This window comes from Chelonoidis abingdonii, chromosome 24 (genome assembly GCF_003597395.2).
Source record: "Chelonoidis abingdonii isolate Lonesome George chromosome 24, CheloAbing_2.0, whole genome shotgun sequence".
Lineage (NCBI taxonomy): Eukaryota > Metazoa > Chordata > Testudines > Testudinidae > Chelonoidis > Chelonoidis abingdonii.
This window is the reverse complement of record NC_133792.1, coordinates 26,106,959-26,122,983: the sequence shown is the minus strand read 5'-3', so window position 1 is coordinate 26,122,983 and position 16,025 is coordinate 26,106,959. Positions and strand designations below refer to the sequence as shown.

General features: G+C 42.5%; 1 protein-coding gene across 4 annotated transcripts in view; it reads right to left on the bottom strand.

The window, feature by feature from the left end:
* RALGPS1 (Ral GEF with PH domain and SH3 binding motif 1) overlaps window positions 1-16,025 on the bottom strand; it is a 360,828-nt gene that overhangs the window by 303,933 nt on the left and 40,870 nt on the right. For all 4 annotated transcript variants that reach the window (XM_075060472.1, XM_075060470.1, XM_075060469.1 and 1 more), the window contains exon 4: window positions 14,674-14,724. In XM_075060472.1, the coding sequence (XP_074916573.1) occupies window positions 14,674-14,724 (51 nt within the window). The remainder of the gene's footprint in view (window positions 1-14,673; window positions 14,725-16,025) is intronic.

Below are 16,025 nucleotides of genomic sequence, written 5' to 3'. Positions count from 1 at the left end.
CACAACACCTAAAATGGATTTTATGTGCATGGTTGAGAGGGGGTTTGCTTGGATGTGGCTCTGGCACTGCACTGGAGTTTTAATATATTGCCTAAGCAGTTGCATAGAACTGCGGATTGGCCACATTATACTCTGGTGAGCAGCTGAAACACTTCGGACCTTAACCTCCAGCTCACCAAACTGGCTGTCCACAAAGGGGAATGTACTAGCTACCCTCTTGGTTTCCCTTCTACACCTCAAGGAGCTCTAAGTATCACAATAGCGCTTTAAGTTAAATACAGAGGACAGTTCAGACTACTTACTAATTTTTTTTAAATGAGCTGTACAAACATTTAACAGCAGCAAAGAGTTCTGTGGCACCTTATAGACTAACAAACGTATTGGAGCATGAGCTTTCGTGGGTGAATACCCACTTTGTCAAATGCATGTAGAGTCCCACGAAAGCTCATGCTGCAATATGTTTGTTAATCTATAAGGTGTCACAGAAACTTAGCCGCTTTTACAGATCCAGACTAACACGGCTACCCCTCTGATACTAAACATTTAACAGTTATGCATTGAAAGACATTAGGACTATAATTATATGTTCAGATTTGCAAAGATAAAGCGTGTATTTTCAGGCGGTTGTTTTATGCAGTTCCAAATACCTTAGACAGCTTGACTCTCCAGTTACAGGTTCAAGTTACCACATATCTACACAGCCTTTATATTCAGATGTAACAATAGGGAAAAATATATAATGAGTTATCCAGAACTCTAGCTGTCAATCACTCCTGTTTTTACAGCCACATGTCAAACAAAATGTTGTGCAAGTTTCCAAGTGTGAGTTATGCACTTCAGAGGCATGCAGGCAAAAGGGAGAGAAAAATCAGCCACAGACTTTTGCCTACAAAAAGCATTTTACACACATTGACAAACTGAACTGTCTACAGAATTGCAGGCCCACGTATTGCGCGTGAGAACCAGGAAAAGCACTTTTAGGGCTTGTCTATTCTACCCACTGGATCGGTGGGCAGCAATCAATCCAGTAGGGGTTGATTTATCTCGTCTAGTCTCGATGCGATAAATCGACCACCAAGCACTCTCCTGTTGGCTCCAGTACTCCATCAGAACAAGAAGCGCAAGCAGAGTCGACGGGAGAGCATCAGCTGTCGACTCACAGCAGTGAAGACACCATGGTGAGTAGATCCAAGTACGTCAATTTCAGTTATGTTATTCACATAGCTGAAGTTGCGTAACTTAGATCGATCCCCCCACCGCCAGCGCAGACCAGGCCTTAGTCTCCAGCTGCACTTCACATCACAAGCTTCCAGCATGCAAGCCTTCTGCTGATAACAGTGCCAATTCACACCTGTCAAGACACAAGGTTCTCCCTGTGATGAGTAGATGTCTGGTTTAAGAACCTGGAAACTATATGCTCTTGTGGAAAAATCTTAGAAGCTCTTTTACTGGAGATAGCAGATCTCACATTTACGAGAATAAGAGAAAATTTTATCAGACTTTTAATATTAAATAGTAAGCTTATTACTTCAAAAGCAGTGAAGAAACAGCTAGTGAGTAACAAAGGAAAACCCTGTGTATGGAAAATGAAATTAATTTGAACTATATAGAAAAGTAGATTTTAAGCATAAGTAATTTAGCATTTCCTTGCTAGCTGAATTTTCTGTATAATTCTAAACAACATTCAATTTCTATATAGAAGTATGAAGGATGATATTAGAAAGATGAAGACTACTTCCTCATTAGGTAAAAAAACAACAAGGAGTCCGCTGGCATGTTAAAGACTAACAGATTTATTTGGGCATAAGCTTTCATGGGTAAAAAACCTGGACATCAGGAATGGTAACATACAAAAGCCAGTAGGTGAACACTTCAATCTCCCTGGACATTCTATAACAGATTTAAAAGTAACTATTCTTGAACCAAAAAAACTTAAGAAACGGACTTCAAAGAGAAACAGCAGAACTAAAATTCATTGCAAATTTAACACAATTAATTTGGGCTTGAATAGGGACTGGGAGTGGCTGATTCATTACAAAAGCAGCTTTGCCTCTCCTGGAATTGACACCTCCTCATCTATTATTAGGAGTGGACTATACCCACCCTGATCAAATTCGCCCTGTCAGCACTGGTTCTCCACTTGTGAGGTAAATCCCTTCTCTGCATGTATCAGTATATAATGTCTGCATCTGTAATTTTCACTCCATGCGTCTGAAGAAGTGAGGTTTTTTACCCACGAAAGCTTATGCCCAAATAAATCTGTTAGTCTTTAAGGTGCCACCAGACTCATTGTTTTTGTGGATACAGACTAACACGGCTAGGTCCTGATACTTGACGCTCATTAGATATAGATTCAAAAAGATCAGGCAGATGGGGGCTGCAGGAAGCAGCACAGGCTGAGGGATGTGCTGCCCACTGCTTCCTGCAGCCCCCATTGTCCTGGAACAGTGAACCGCAGCCAGTGGGAGCTGCGAGCGGCCAAACCGCTGCAGGTAAACAAACCGTCCTGGCCCACCAGCGGATTTCCCTGACAGGCTACTAAAGGTTGTCGATCCCTGCTCTAGAGAGGAGAGAACTAGAATAGCTGGAGGTGCTGCAGGTCATGATTTGAAGTGTATTGGAAGAGCTGTGTAGAACCAAAATAAAATTCTCATTGAGATGCCATCTATCATCTATTTTAACAGTTTATGTAATACAATGATCAGTCTCTCTGAGCATGTTTATAAATACAATATTGGAAAAAAACTCCCCAAATTACCCCTACCAAGCAAAATTGTAGTCTCCCTGTACAACTAGCCTCCTTAGAAAGAGTCTCACATTATGCCACATTATAAACTGCAGTATCTGAAGAACTTCTGCTATTGCACATTAATACTGACACACAGCATCTTTGTTTTTCCAACTGTGGGTCTCTTAAGCAGATACTACAAATTATATCAAAACTGTAAGATGATTTGGTGATGTGCATGAGACTGTGCTAAGATTACTCATTTGTTCATCAATATAGAATTTGTATCAAAGACTTCAGAGTTGGAATACTAGAGCATGTGAAAAAATAGCGTGGTCTACCACTAGTAAACAAAATGGACAATGACATCTGTTATTGAAACTTTATTATGTAGGTGGCTGAATTAACATTTGAAAAATGGGCTATCACGCACACACAATAATGTGGCCCGCTCCTCCTCAGGAACATAAACTGAAGGGGAGAACACACAATGATCCTACTTCCCACCACAAAAGCTAAACTAACATAGCCTGATACAGTCCTCATCCTCCAAGGTTAAGAAGTTTAAAGCTATTGTGAAGGGAACCAGAAGAGAACACTTTTAGGTTCACTTCTTAAGTAAAATAAAACTAGATGACTAGCTTTATATCTGCTTGATTAATTATATAGTGACTTGGATTGGAGCCATTGTAACAGTGAGCTTCATTTTTGGTTTTTAAATCATTTTCAGGACAGAAATACATGGAAAAGTTGTACAATATTACACTCCCTAGCACAATAAATATCTGTTAATTCTGATAAGAAAGCAGCCTTGAAAATTCCCAATTGACCACTACAGGCCTGAGGCAACTCATGTTTTTAATACTGCTAGTAACGGTAATAAGTTATATTTTCATGTAAGATCTTAAACTTCCTTAGCTAGTGGAGGCTGCAAATAGAAGTAACAATATCCTTTGCTAGGGTGAAAAATGCCACCACATTATTAGTTTAATTTCAGTGGTCAAGCAGCCAAAAGAACAGCAATGGTCAAAAGGCAAAGCATGTAGTGGCAAAAAGAAGGGGAAAGAATAAGGAATAAGACACAAGGACGATTAAAAATGTTGTATCATAAAAAAGCAACTAAAATTGTCACTTTGCAGACCAGTAAGTGGAAAATTTGCTTTTTAAAATAATGTTATACTCTATTTTAAAAGAAAGTCCTTTGATTTCTGGAACCAAAGGCATACAGTAATTTTTTTTACAGCACACTTATCTCTGCCATCTGGAATGCTTGTAATAGAGCTGGTTGGAAATGTTTCCATCAAAAAATGCTGATTCTGCAAATTCAAAATGTCCCACAGGAACCTGTCTGGTTTCCTGTCATCTTGCCTGCTCTCCCTCAGCAGTTCACCTGGCAGGTTGCCACACAGACAGGACTCCTGGGGGTTGCTCAACAATCTGCCTGGTAGGCTGGTGTGTAGCTGGACTCCCAGGCTCCCAGCAGCTCAGCAGCCTGGTTGACACAGAGCCAGGGTTCTGTGGGCTTCCAGGCTCTTGGGGAACCTGGGAGCCCAGGGAGCATATTTAATTTCAGAAACACCAAACTGTTCCAGCTGCAGTATTTCCAAAAATAAATATTGTGTAATTTCCTTCTGCAAAAAATTTTAAGGTTTGGGGTTTTATTCCGATTCAGGATGAAAAATATTTCCAACCATTAAATGATAAAATTAGTTGCTTGTTATAAGCATCAGGCAACAGGGAAGCCATAGTGTGATGTTTGCAAACTTCCATTTTCCTGGCACCCTGCCAAACCATGTACTCATCACCTACATGGCTTCCTAGAAGTTCTATGTTTTTACTATTTTGCTTTCTAAAATAGAACAGAATCTAACAATTTTTTAAAAAGTAATGTTAAATTGCATTTCCATTTTCTACTGTCTGTCACAGTCATACATTCAAAAAACTCAAGGTTTGTGTTTGTGAATTAGGTCCTAGCTGAGACATAAGCAACAAAACAGCATTTTAATAATTCTCCTCAATCAAGGATATATCCAAATACTACTACTTAAATACAGTGTATTAGCCACATTTAATAGGCTAAACAAATATTCCATAATGTGTTTCAGAATAACCACTATGAAACTGAAATGGGAAAGAAATCTGTCATTTACAGACTTAAAGGGTGTATATGTATAGGATGAAGGAGTGAGTACAATCTTCTTGAATTCAAATAAATTCAAACCGCTTAAAAAGCTTAGGTGGACCAATTCATTATGAACATTTAAAAACAAACAACACAACAAAAAACAGGCCCAATAGTTTACAGATACTACAACACTGTATAAGCAGCACAATTTGCAAGCTCTGCAACCCAAAACAAAGCCCAGTACTCTTTCCCTGTATTGTACCCAAGAATACTTTACATGAAAGTAATTGATCCAAAAAGGTTTACCGACTCAGCAACAACAAAAAAAATCTCTTTTTAAATTTTATTTCCTTTAATTTCCTGCAATTCTCCCATAAAAAATGGTTATTTATCTTACAGGAACTGTGGTTCTTTGAGATATCATCAGTGTGGATCCATTAAACATGTGCCCTCATGGTGATAACAGAGTTTACTGAACAGCAGTGTCTTTTGGGACCCCACATGCCCCTTGACCCTGTATAAGCACATAAATGGTGGAGCATCTATAGTCCCTTCTCAGTTCCCTCGCAATTCAAAACCTGCAAGGTCCTGAGCGCTCAAAGCGGGGGCAGATTATGGGATTCACACTAACTACAATATCTCAAAGAACCAGTTACTATAGATAAGAATCCCACCCCCACCCCCACTCCTTACCTACTGGAGCTGGGGTTGTGGCCCAGGGGGCTAGTAACTCCCTCCTTAAGATAGACAGCTCTCCCTCCCTGGAATAGGAGTGATAATTTAGGCCAATTACCCTTCAGATGGCCCCTTTTCCTCAATTAGTCCTCAATCTTGGAAAAATCAGCAAGCTGGCCTTTGCCTGCCGCTGGTGTCTCCCTGCTGTGAAGAAGGAAGCAGCATAGATGTTGGTTCCCTTCCCAAAGCTCATCCCATTCACCTGTGACAGAGAGGAGAGTTGCCCTGCCCACTCTGCAAGGTTCCTGGTCCCAGGCCCTGAAAGAGATAACAACAGGTTTTCTTCACAAACACCACTTAAGTCCCAGGACTGCTTCCTTTCAATAGCTCTTATTTCTTAAGTCCTTTGGACATCTCTGAATCCCAAAATCTTAAAGGACTATGGTCACATTGCAAGGTGGGCTGATCTCTAGACTCCAGTAGTCTTAAAGGGCCAGACTACCTTGTCACAGAGAGGTAGAGAAACACTCTTTTTTCAGAAAGGGGAAAACAATGGTTCTGTTAACAGGACTGACCCCAACTCCACTTAAATTGGATATCTTGTGGAAAGGGCTGCTAGACTCCTATCAACTCATAGCCGAGTAACTAGGGGAGGGCTTTTGGGAAGGGTTAAGGATACCTTATGTCAGATCCAGAGTTCATGCTACAACTCATAACCTGAAATCAGTGGTTGCCACACAATGTGTGTTAAGGGTTAAGAGCCAACATAATCCAGATGCTGATCATATCTCAAGTTTTTTCTTTCCCTTCCTTTTCCCAATTTTAGGATTTCTCCACTGGGGATTGTGGCCAAGAAGTCCACAGGTGAGTATCAGCTAACGGATCATGAGTCATATCCTCAAGTACCCAGAAGTCACCTCCTACAAGGCAGGCCCAACAAAGAAAACAACAGAACACCACTATCTGTCACCTTCAGTCCCCAACTAAAACCTCTCCAGCGCATCATCAAAGATCTACAACCTATCCTGAGAGATGATCCCTCACTCTCACAGATCTTGGGAGATAGACCCTGTCCTCGCTTAAAGACAACCCCTACTCTGAATAAAATACTCACCAGCAACCACACATCACTGAACAAAAACACTAACTCAGGAACCTATCCTTGCAATAAAGCCCGATGCCAACTCTGTCCACATATCTATTCAAGTGACATCATCATAGGACCTAATCACATCAGCCATACCATCAGGGGCTCATTCGCCTGCACATCTACCAATGTGATATATGCCATCATGTGCCAGCAATGCCCCTCTGCCATGTACATTGGCCAAACCGGACAGTCTCTATGCAAAAGAATTAATGGACACAAATCTGACATCAGGAGTCATAACACTCAAAAATCAGTAGGAGAATACTTTTAACCTGTCTGGTCATTCAGTGACAGACCGCGGGTGGAATTTCCAACAGAAAGCTTCAAAAACAGACTCAACGAGAAACTGCTGAGCTAGATTGACTGCAAATTAGGACACAATTATCTTAGGCTTGAATAGGGACAGGAATGGGCTGAGCCCATTATAAACTTGAATCCATCTCCCTTGTAGTATTCTCACCACTTCTTATCAAACTGTCTGTACTGGTTATCTTGAATCATCACTTCAAAAGTTTTTTTTCTCTTATTTAATTGGCTCTCAGAGGTTGGTAAGAAACTCCACCTTTTTCATGCTCTCTGTATGTGTATGTATATCTCCCCTCAATATATGTTCCATTCTTGCATCACAAAGAGTGGTGCTAGCCACGAAAGCTATGCTTTCAAAATAAATTTGTTAGTCTCTACCAGTGCCACAAAGTACTCCTGTTCTTTTTGTGGACACCTTAGAGACTAACAATTTTTTCAGCATAAGCTTTCGTGGGTACAGCTCACTTCTTCAGATGCTACAATGCGAAAACACAGAAAGAAGATATTAATACATTACAAGAGAACATGAAAAGGTGGAAGTAGCCATGCAACTGTAAGAGGCCAATTGAATGAGCTATCATCAGCAGGAGAAAAAAAAACCTTTGAACGTGATAATCGAGATGACTCATAGAAGGTGTGGAGGAGAACTTAACATGGGGAATAGATTCAATTAGTGTAAGAACCCAGTCTCTGTTTAAACCTAAGTTAATGTATCTAATTTGCATTTAATTCGAGTCAGCAGTCTCTCTTTGGAGTCTGTTTTGAAGTTTTTGTTGCAAAATTGACACCTTCAAGTCTGTCCCTGGGTGGTTTAGAAAGGTTGAAGTGTTCTCCCACTGGTTTTTGAATTATGATTCCTGATGTCAGATGTGTGTCCATTATATCTTTTGCGTAGAGACGTTGTTTGGCCAGTGTACATGGTAGAGGGGCATTGCTGGCACATATCACATTGTAGATGTGGCAGGGCCATGCCCATGAGGTTTACCTTTTGGGTGTTGTCCTTGGAGAAATTTAATTAATTCCTGCGGTCAGGTAATGAAAGAGAAATTGGGACTGGCTGCAGTGACTTCAAAATTTGGATGATTTCTTGTACACAGTGCTGCAGGATTTGGACATTACTGTTAACTTCTCAATTTCTTCAGGCTGTTGACAGCGACTGAGTACTTTGCTCGCCCTTGAAAAAGCAGAGGGCCAGACCTGATCTATTTGCGCACTGGATGAGTCTGACACTGTGGCCTGGTGAGCTGTGCTTTACCAATGGTAAAGTAATGTGCCTGAAGGGAGGAGTTACTGATGGGGGTAATAGCTACAGGGAAGGTGACTTGTGGCAACTTCAGAATCTTCAGGCCTTTGACATTGTGTGCAGGGTTGTGCACTCAGTTTGAGCTTCTTGTTGATGGCTCTATAATGCGTTAGCTGGAAATCATGCTCTCCCACTATGTCTGCATTACAGTAGAATTAGAAGGAAACAAGACTGAGTGACTTTTTGGAAAAAATGTATTGGCCATTTCACTTGGGCTCAAGATGGCTTCTTTGCACTGAGATCCTTTTGCATTGCAGATGCATCTTATTACTATTGTGGTCAAATTGGCCGGGTATCTGTTCTCTGGGTCTCCGCTTTCTCTTCTCTGGGGTTTAGGTTCAGGGCGACTATGCTTGCCTCTGAACCAGTTCTTAATCATCCCCTTAGTGTCCTTGGAGGAGTGGAGTGGAGAGGGAGGACTGGCCCGCCCTCTACTCAGGTCCCAACCCAGGGCCCTGGGTTGTGGTGAACCACTTGACTAGCGGTTTCTTCCCTGGGTTACTTCCTCTCATACCGTCAGCTTGTAGGGGCTTCTCGCCTTCTCTTCTATAACAAGCCTGTGCCCCTTACCTAGGGTTTCTGTTGGGCTTCCCAATCCACCGCAAGCAACTCCTCCAAACTTCTATTTCTCTCTGGACAAAACTCTTCCTCTTCGTGCAATCTGCACCTTGCTCCAATCCAACCTTTCCCTTCAATACCACCCCTGTCTGACTGAAGCAGGTTTATATCCCATGACGGAGTCAGGTGCTCAACTGGAGAGTCAGTGTTCAGGTCGTCTCAAACTGGAGTCAGTGCTCTAAGACTGGCCACAGCTGTTCTAGTTAATCTAAAGCAAACCTTCCTCCCTTGGCAGGGAATAAGGCCCCCTGCTAACACTCTTATGCTGCCCTCTGGCCATGCTGTATCACACTATTTATTCTGTTATTACATTACTGCCTCAGGACTAACCAATAAGCAGCTCCATTGTGCAAGGCACTGTACAAATACAATAATATAAGCCTGCCTTAGCCCCCCTGCACACCGCTACCACCCCGGAGTGACTTGAAGTAAGCAGCGCCAGGCCGCACCCCTCCTGCACCCCACACCCCTGTCCTAATCCCCCTCTGCACCCCACACCCCTCCTGCACCCCAACCCCTTGCTCTGAGCCTTTCCTGCACACCTACCCCCCCTCACCCCAACCCCCTGTCCCAGCCCTACATTCATGGCCCTGCATACTATTTTCCCACCGAAATGCGGCCCTCAGGTCAAAAAGTTTGCCCACCCCTGATTTAGTACTAAAGAGCTTACAATCTAAATAAACAAAAAAGAGGAAAAGAATAGGAAAAAGGAGTATAATGCAAAAGCACAGTAATCAGTGTAATGGCCTGTAAATATCATGTTGGTGCCTTGAGTTTTTTGTATGTTTACATTCTTTGGATGGAGTTTTATTAGGAGGTAAACTAAACAGAAGAACAAAGGAATCGGGGGAAAGAGAGCAGGGAGGAAGAGGAAGGAGGCAGGCATGAGACAGAGGAGAAATGAAGTGAGGAGATCAAGCGTATGTCTACACTGCAATTAAAGACTCATGGCTGGCCCATGTCAGCTGACTCAGGCTCATGGGTCTCAGGCTGTGGGGCTATACAACTGCGGTGTAGACATTCCAGCTCGCGTTGGAGCCTGAGACCCTCCCCCCTTGCAGGAAGCACTCTGCCTATTGTAGGAACAGATCTGGCTTCCTCATCACCAGCTAGCTTGGTTGGCAGAACAGACTGCAATAACAGACCAGGACTTTACACTCCTCTTCATGTCCCTTTTCTTTATTTTTCAGTGTCTATTCTCATTGTGTAGCTTTTCTTCTAGCTTCAGGTGCTAGACTAAATTCAAGTAAACAGTAGGATCACAGACCACAGCATTGTCCACTAGGCTCACAACTGAGCAGCAACACATGTCCGTGGAGAACAGATGGCCTTCTCTCACGCTAGAGTACTACTTTGATGGTTCAGTGGGCAGGGCACATTGTGGGGCTTCCTAATGCCTGGACCAATGAGCTGTTGACACAGCGTTCCATCTGAAATGTCCTCCTCATATATCTTGGAGACCATAATTTGCTTTGCATCCATCTTATCCTCCAAATGAAGGAGCCCTGATGCACCCGTTTTCCTCTACTTTGCTGGTGTGATCACTTGCTGCCCCATAGTGTTTGGAGTGGTGCTTATGCACTGGTTCTGGTTGACAGGGCCAGGAAGCATGTCAACAACTTTGCTGGTGTGTTGAAGACCAAGCACTGAGGTAGAGATCATACAACTCTTCTGAACTCTTTTACTCAGGAGGTACGCACCTACGGAATGTTGTAACAATGCTATTGTGAACAGGAGCAAGAAATAGTTGAGAGATATGCATGTTGGATATACCAATTAAGCAGCATCTACGAGGATAGGTCCTGGTAGTAGATGCACCAAAATCTTTTTTCAGAAGCATAATTATTTGGGATTGCTGTCTCAAACCTCCAAGGGAGAAAGTTTGGTGTGAAACTCTTTTCCTTGTGAATCAAGCAGCAAACACAGCTTTCCTAGGAAAAGGGGCTAGATTTACTGGGAAGTCGAGCAATCTTAAAAGGCATGGCACTTTTTAAAGCAGTAAGCTGTTCTATTTGCAGACCAGGATAGGTCTTGAACTGTTAAGAGGATTCAGGACTAAACTTCAGGGTGACACCTGTGCTGGTCTCAAATCTCACTGTTGAGATAATCTGCCTGCAGAGTTTTATCTTTAGCTAGAAACAGAGCCACCTGGTATATATGAAAGCACATACCACAAAGTGTTCAGGAAAGAAATCTGCCATTTTTTTTTAGTTAATACATTGCTGATGTGTTATCTGTCAACCTGGTCCTACTCACTTCCTGGTCATTCCAGAGACCACGAACTTCTAGTTCTTAGAAGTGTATTCCCTAGCCCACGCTGGAAGCATCTGTGAAGTCAGCCAAAGGAGCTTTTGGACTTGAGGACTCCATACATGAGACTCCAGGGATAATCAACTGAGCTGTGTTAAGGTATCTGTGGGGCAGCTAACATATTCAAGCTGTCCATGTTTGGAATGTGATTTTTGGGATACCCAATGTTGTAGAGGCCTATATAGACAAGTACGGGAGTCTCATCCATGGAGAAGCTCATCATTCTGAGACAGATGTGTTGTCTGACATGGAAGGTAGACAAGGACTGTTAATAGGTTCAGGTATATTGTCTTGGCACCAGAAGTCTGAGGCTAAGAAGACAGAAGCATTCGACGGTCTCTTCAAGGGCTATGCAGAGCAAAGCACAATGCTAAAAGCTCGATCCACAGAGAAGTAGCGGGTCTGGGAAGGCTGTTCACTACCCTTAATAGAACACCCAAAGAGTGAAAGCTCAGCACACATTGCACTGTTGTAGTGAATGTGCCTCCACAATGAGGCATCTAATATGATATGCCTCCCCAAAGAGGCAGACTGAGTTGGAGAAAATAAATTGGCATAAGAGGATTCAAAAGCTTTTATTACAATTTTTCCCAGATATGGCTTTGGCACCAAGCAAGTCTCAAGGGCTCAGAGTACACTTGGCACACTAATTTTTAGGGAAAAACTCTCCCGTAAAATATGATCAAACCTAACATATTGAGAAACTACATTCAAGGAATTTTTATTTATTTATTTATTTTAAGATGAAAAGTATTCAAAAAATGGTATCTGGACACAGACCCAAGACAACAGTAAAGTTCCTGTGCTCTCTGCCATGGAGAAGGAACTATGGCTATTAGGTAATTCCTTTATGTAATGTTGAGTGTTGAACGTTTAGTATCACAAGATGACACTTGTGCAGTCCCAATGAGCATTGCTTTCCAAAAGATTCCAGAAGCACAGGCACAGGGGGGCACCATTCCCACACATGGAAGTGTACAGAAGACCTTAGCCTGTTTAAATGTACTGCAAATATAAATCATATATCTAAGGTCCATTCTGGTCAACAGGCAAACAAACCTCAAAACTGTCTTATCAAAGACCAGGGGCACATCCTTCTGGCATGAAATATTATTCTGGGAACACAAGGATTTTAAATCAACAAAGATATTTTGTAAGATATTTGTTTCAGAAAAACTCTTGACTTTAAAACAATGAAAAAAAAATTCAGGATCAAAAAGGAGGATACATTATCAGAATCCATAAACTGTTGTAAAGCACACTTCTCCCCACCCTTTTAGCAAGAAAAGCCTCAAATTCAAACTCCTACAATATTCTTATTAAAAGTAACTTTTTATAAGGAATCTAAAGTCTTTACTCCTCAAATGTTAAGGACAACATTTATAGTTGGCAAATTTCATAGAAAGCCTTTCTTACGTCTAAATTTACATTCCTGCTTAATGGTGAAAAACTTTTTTTTTTATTCTTTAAATGCTTAAAATAGTTCACAACTACAAATCCCTGTCAGTTCTTTCCCTACTTCCACAGGCTGCTCCTCTGGCTGTTCTTGCAAGCACAGGCACCGACTTTGCCGGGGGTAGGGGGCTCAATCCTCAGCCCGTCCACTCCCCCACCCCCCAAGTCCCCACCCTTAACCTGCCTCTACTCCCCGCCCCCCACTTCCTCCACCTTTACTCCACACTCTGTGTCCTCACTCCTCCCCTAGCCTCCTGCCCATAGCAATCAGCTGGTTTGCGGTGTTCAGGAGGCTGGAGGGAGGAGAGAGGACATGGTGCACAGCCTCCCCCCTCCCTCCTCTGCCTCCTGAACTCCGCAAACGAGCTGACTGCTGCAGGCAGGGGAGGGAGGGGGAGGCTTCACGCTGCATCCTCGCTCTTCCCCCCTCAGCCTCCTGAATGCCGCAGGACAGCTGACTGCCGTGGGCAGGAGGCGGGGGGGAGGAGCAGGGGGAAGACGCTAATCTGCAGGGTCCGCCAGCAGGCAGGAGGCGCTGGGGTGAGAGGTAGGGGAGCTGATAGGGGGGCTGCCAGCTGTGGACAAAGCAGGTGGCCAAACAACGTTATGGGGAGCATTGCACAACTTTAAACTAGCATGTTCCGTAATGGAGCAGGGACATAACATCGAAACAACGTTAAGCAAAAGGACATTAAATGAGAAGTTACTGTACCTTAGCAATAGCCTCAACAAATCATTAATAAAAAATACATAGAAAAGATTGCAGCATGCAGTACAAACAAGTCTGATCTAATTTCTTTAGCAATCAAATTATACTTCATTGTGTACACTAACTTGCTTTAGTAGCTGTCTGGTATGAGCAGGAAAAGAAAAAGGAATACTTTCTAAACCCAGCAACAGTGTGATGTCACCAGGACAGACTGATGAGATCTAAGTATCAATTTTCCCCATAGACAGAACTGTAGAAAAAGAACAGTCCTGCGGTTGAGTCAATATTACCAAAACAGCATATAGAACCTCTCTTTTGCCCAGCAAGGAGGAGTGGGCTGAGAATGAATTTCAGAAGACCCAGTTAAAGAAACAGTGGCTTCTGCTTCAGTGAGGACTTATGAAGGAAAAGCTGGGCCCAATACTGGCCTTGTATACTGCAGACAAGTGTGGACAACGAGAGCTCTGGAGCAACACCTTGTTGACTGAGAAGTCCTTGAAGGCAGAGTCCAATGTGTCTCCAAACTGCCTGTAACACTTAAATGAAAAAGCTATCAGCTATATAGGAAAATTCACACAACACACTATCCCTGTAGAATGAGACTCGGAGCATATTATATAAAGCATCTACGCTTATAATATTCTAAGATTGCTCGTGTTGGCAGTTGAGACAAATGCCATACAGCTTCTTAAAAGCAACAAAATAACACACAGAATTTAATACCAGATTTTCATATTCTCAATAAAAGCTGATGGGTGCTGAGTACTTCTGAAAATCTGTCTCAAAGTTTTGCGAGTAACAAAAATTATACTGTACCATCTCAAACACACAATATACTTCAGAGATATGTTTTTAAACACACAGAATATAGGTCAAACACTGACAATGATTGCTTAAACATAATAATTTTCAGTTTTTTGTTAATTTTCCATACAAATGGTCATTTTTTAGAAGGAAAGCTTTTCTTTTAAAGTATATACTTAGGGGAGATAAGCAAGCACTGTTTTTATAACTCAGCACATTTCCTATGGTAATTCTATAACATCCCAATGCCCCATTTCTAGCCCAAGATGTCTCCAAGAAAAAGGTGCCAGCTGGACCAATCACATGGTTACTTTGCATATCTGCACGAGGATCTTCATCTGTGAGCTAAAACAAAACTGAAGTGAAAGTGTACAGATAAAAATGCCTTCTAGTCTCTCTAGTGCACTTTGCGTGTATGTTTATACTTGAAAAGTCCATCTATTGTGCAGTGTTTATATAAATTTATGGTAGTGAAAATAAGAAAACATACCTCTGGCTGTATAGCTTTAAATACTGGCATATCCATTAATGTAATCTGGCTCTGCAACAAAAAAAATGTTAAAAATCATGTAGCATGAAAATAAAACAACTACATATTTACAGCTGCTTTTCCTAGGTATGGCTTTTCAGGAGTCTTGGCTTGTGCACCAACATTTTCTCAATGAGATTCACCTCTTAATCAGGATTTTCTTCAGTTCTCCGCTTGTGCTGGGCCACCAGCAGCAGAGGCAGCCATCTGACTATCAGCTTGTTACTGCACTGTCATACTTTATAACAGAAAGTTTTGCCTGCAAACAGTTCATCTGCATATTTTAATGATCATTATCCAAGTATAATGTACCAGTAAGTGGTTTCGCCATACAGCCCTGGACTACCAGCTTTGTTAGTACTTAAACTTTGGGGGTTTGTCTTTAAGGTGACTGTTCTGGCATGTGCATACCTGAGTGACATGACAACATTACTCGGCTACAGTGTGGTGAAGAAGCCAGTGGACAAACACAGGACTGGCTGCCAATAAGCTGCATAACAGGGGCTTCAAAATCTGGTTTCTGCAGAGCATGACACATTGCACTCCTTATGTTTTAAGGAAATATGCTAATGAGTGTGAATATAATATAACTGGAATATGCTTCATGTAAAAGGTCTCTAATATCGTATCATTACAAAGCTTATAATCTAATGAGTGTGTTCATTCTATTTGTATGTTATGTGACAGACCCAGACCAGTGGGGTACAGGAGTGTGGTAGAGGGCAAATATACTGATCACTGGAGGAGTAGTTTTCTGTTCCCTGAGTGACCAGAGCAGGGGCCGAACTAGAGTAATCAGGAACCTGCTAGATTAAGGCAGACAGGCTGATTAGATCACCTGCAGCCAATCAAGGCAGGCTAATCAGGGCACCTGGGTTTAAAAAGGAGCTCACTCCAGTCAGACAAGGGGGAGCCAGAGGAGTGGAAGTGCGTGTGAGGAGCTGGGAGCAAGAGGCACAAGGAGCTGAGAGTGAGAGGGTGTGCTGCTGGAGGACTAAGGAGTACAAGCGTTATCAGACGCCAGGAGGAAGGTCCTGCGGTGAGGATAAAGAAGGTGTTTGGAGGAGGCCATGAGGAAGTAGCCCAGGGAGTTGTAGCTGTCATTGCAGCTGTTACAGGAGACACTACAGACAGCTGCAATCCACAGGGCCCTGGGCTCAAACCCAGAGTAGAGGGCGGGCCCAGGTTCCCCCTAAACCTCCCAACTCCTGATCAGACACAGGAGGAGCTGATCCAGACTGTGGGGAAGATCACTGAGGTGAGCAAATCTGCCAATAAGTGCAGGACCCACCAAGGTAGAAGAGGAACTTTGT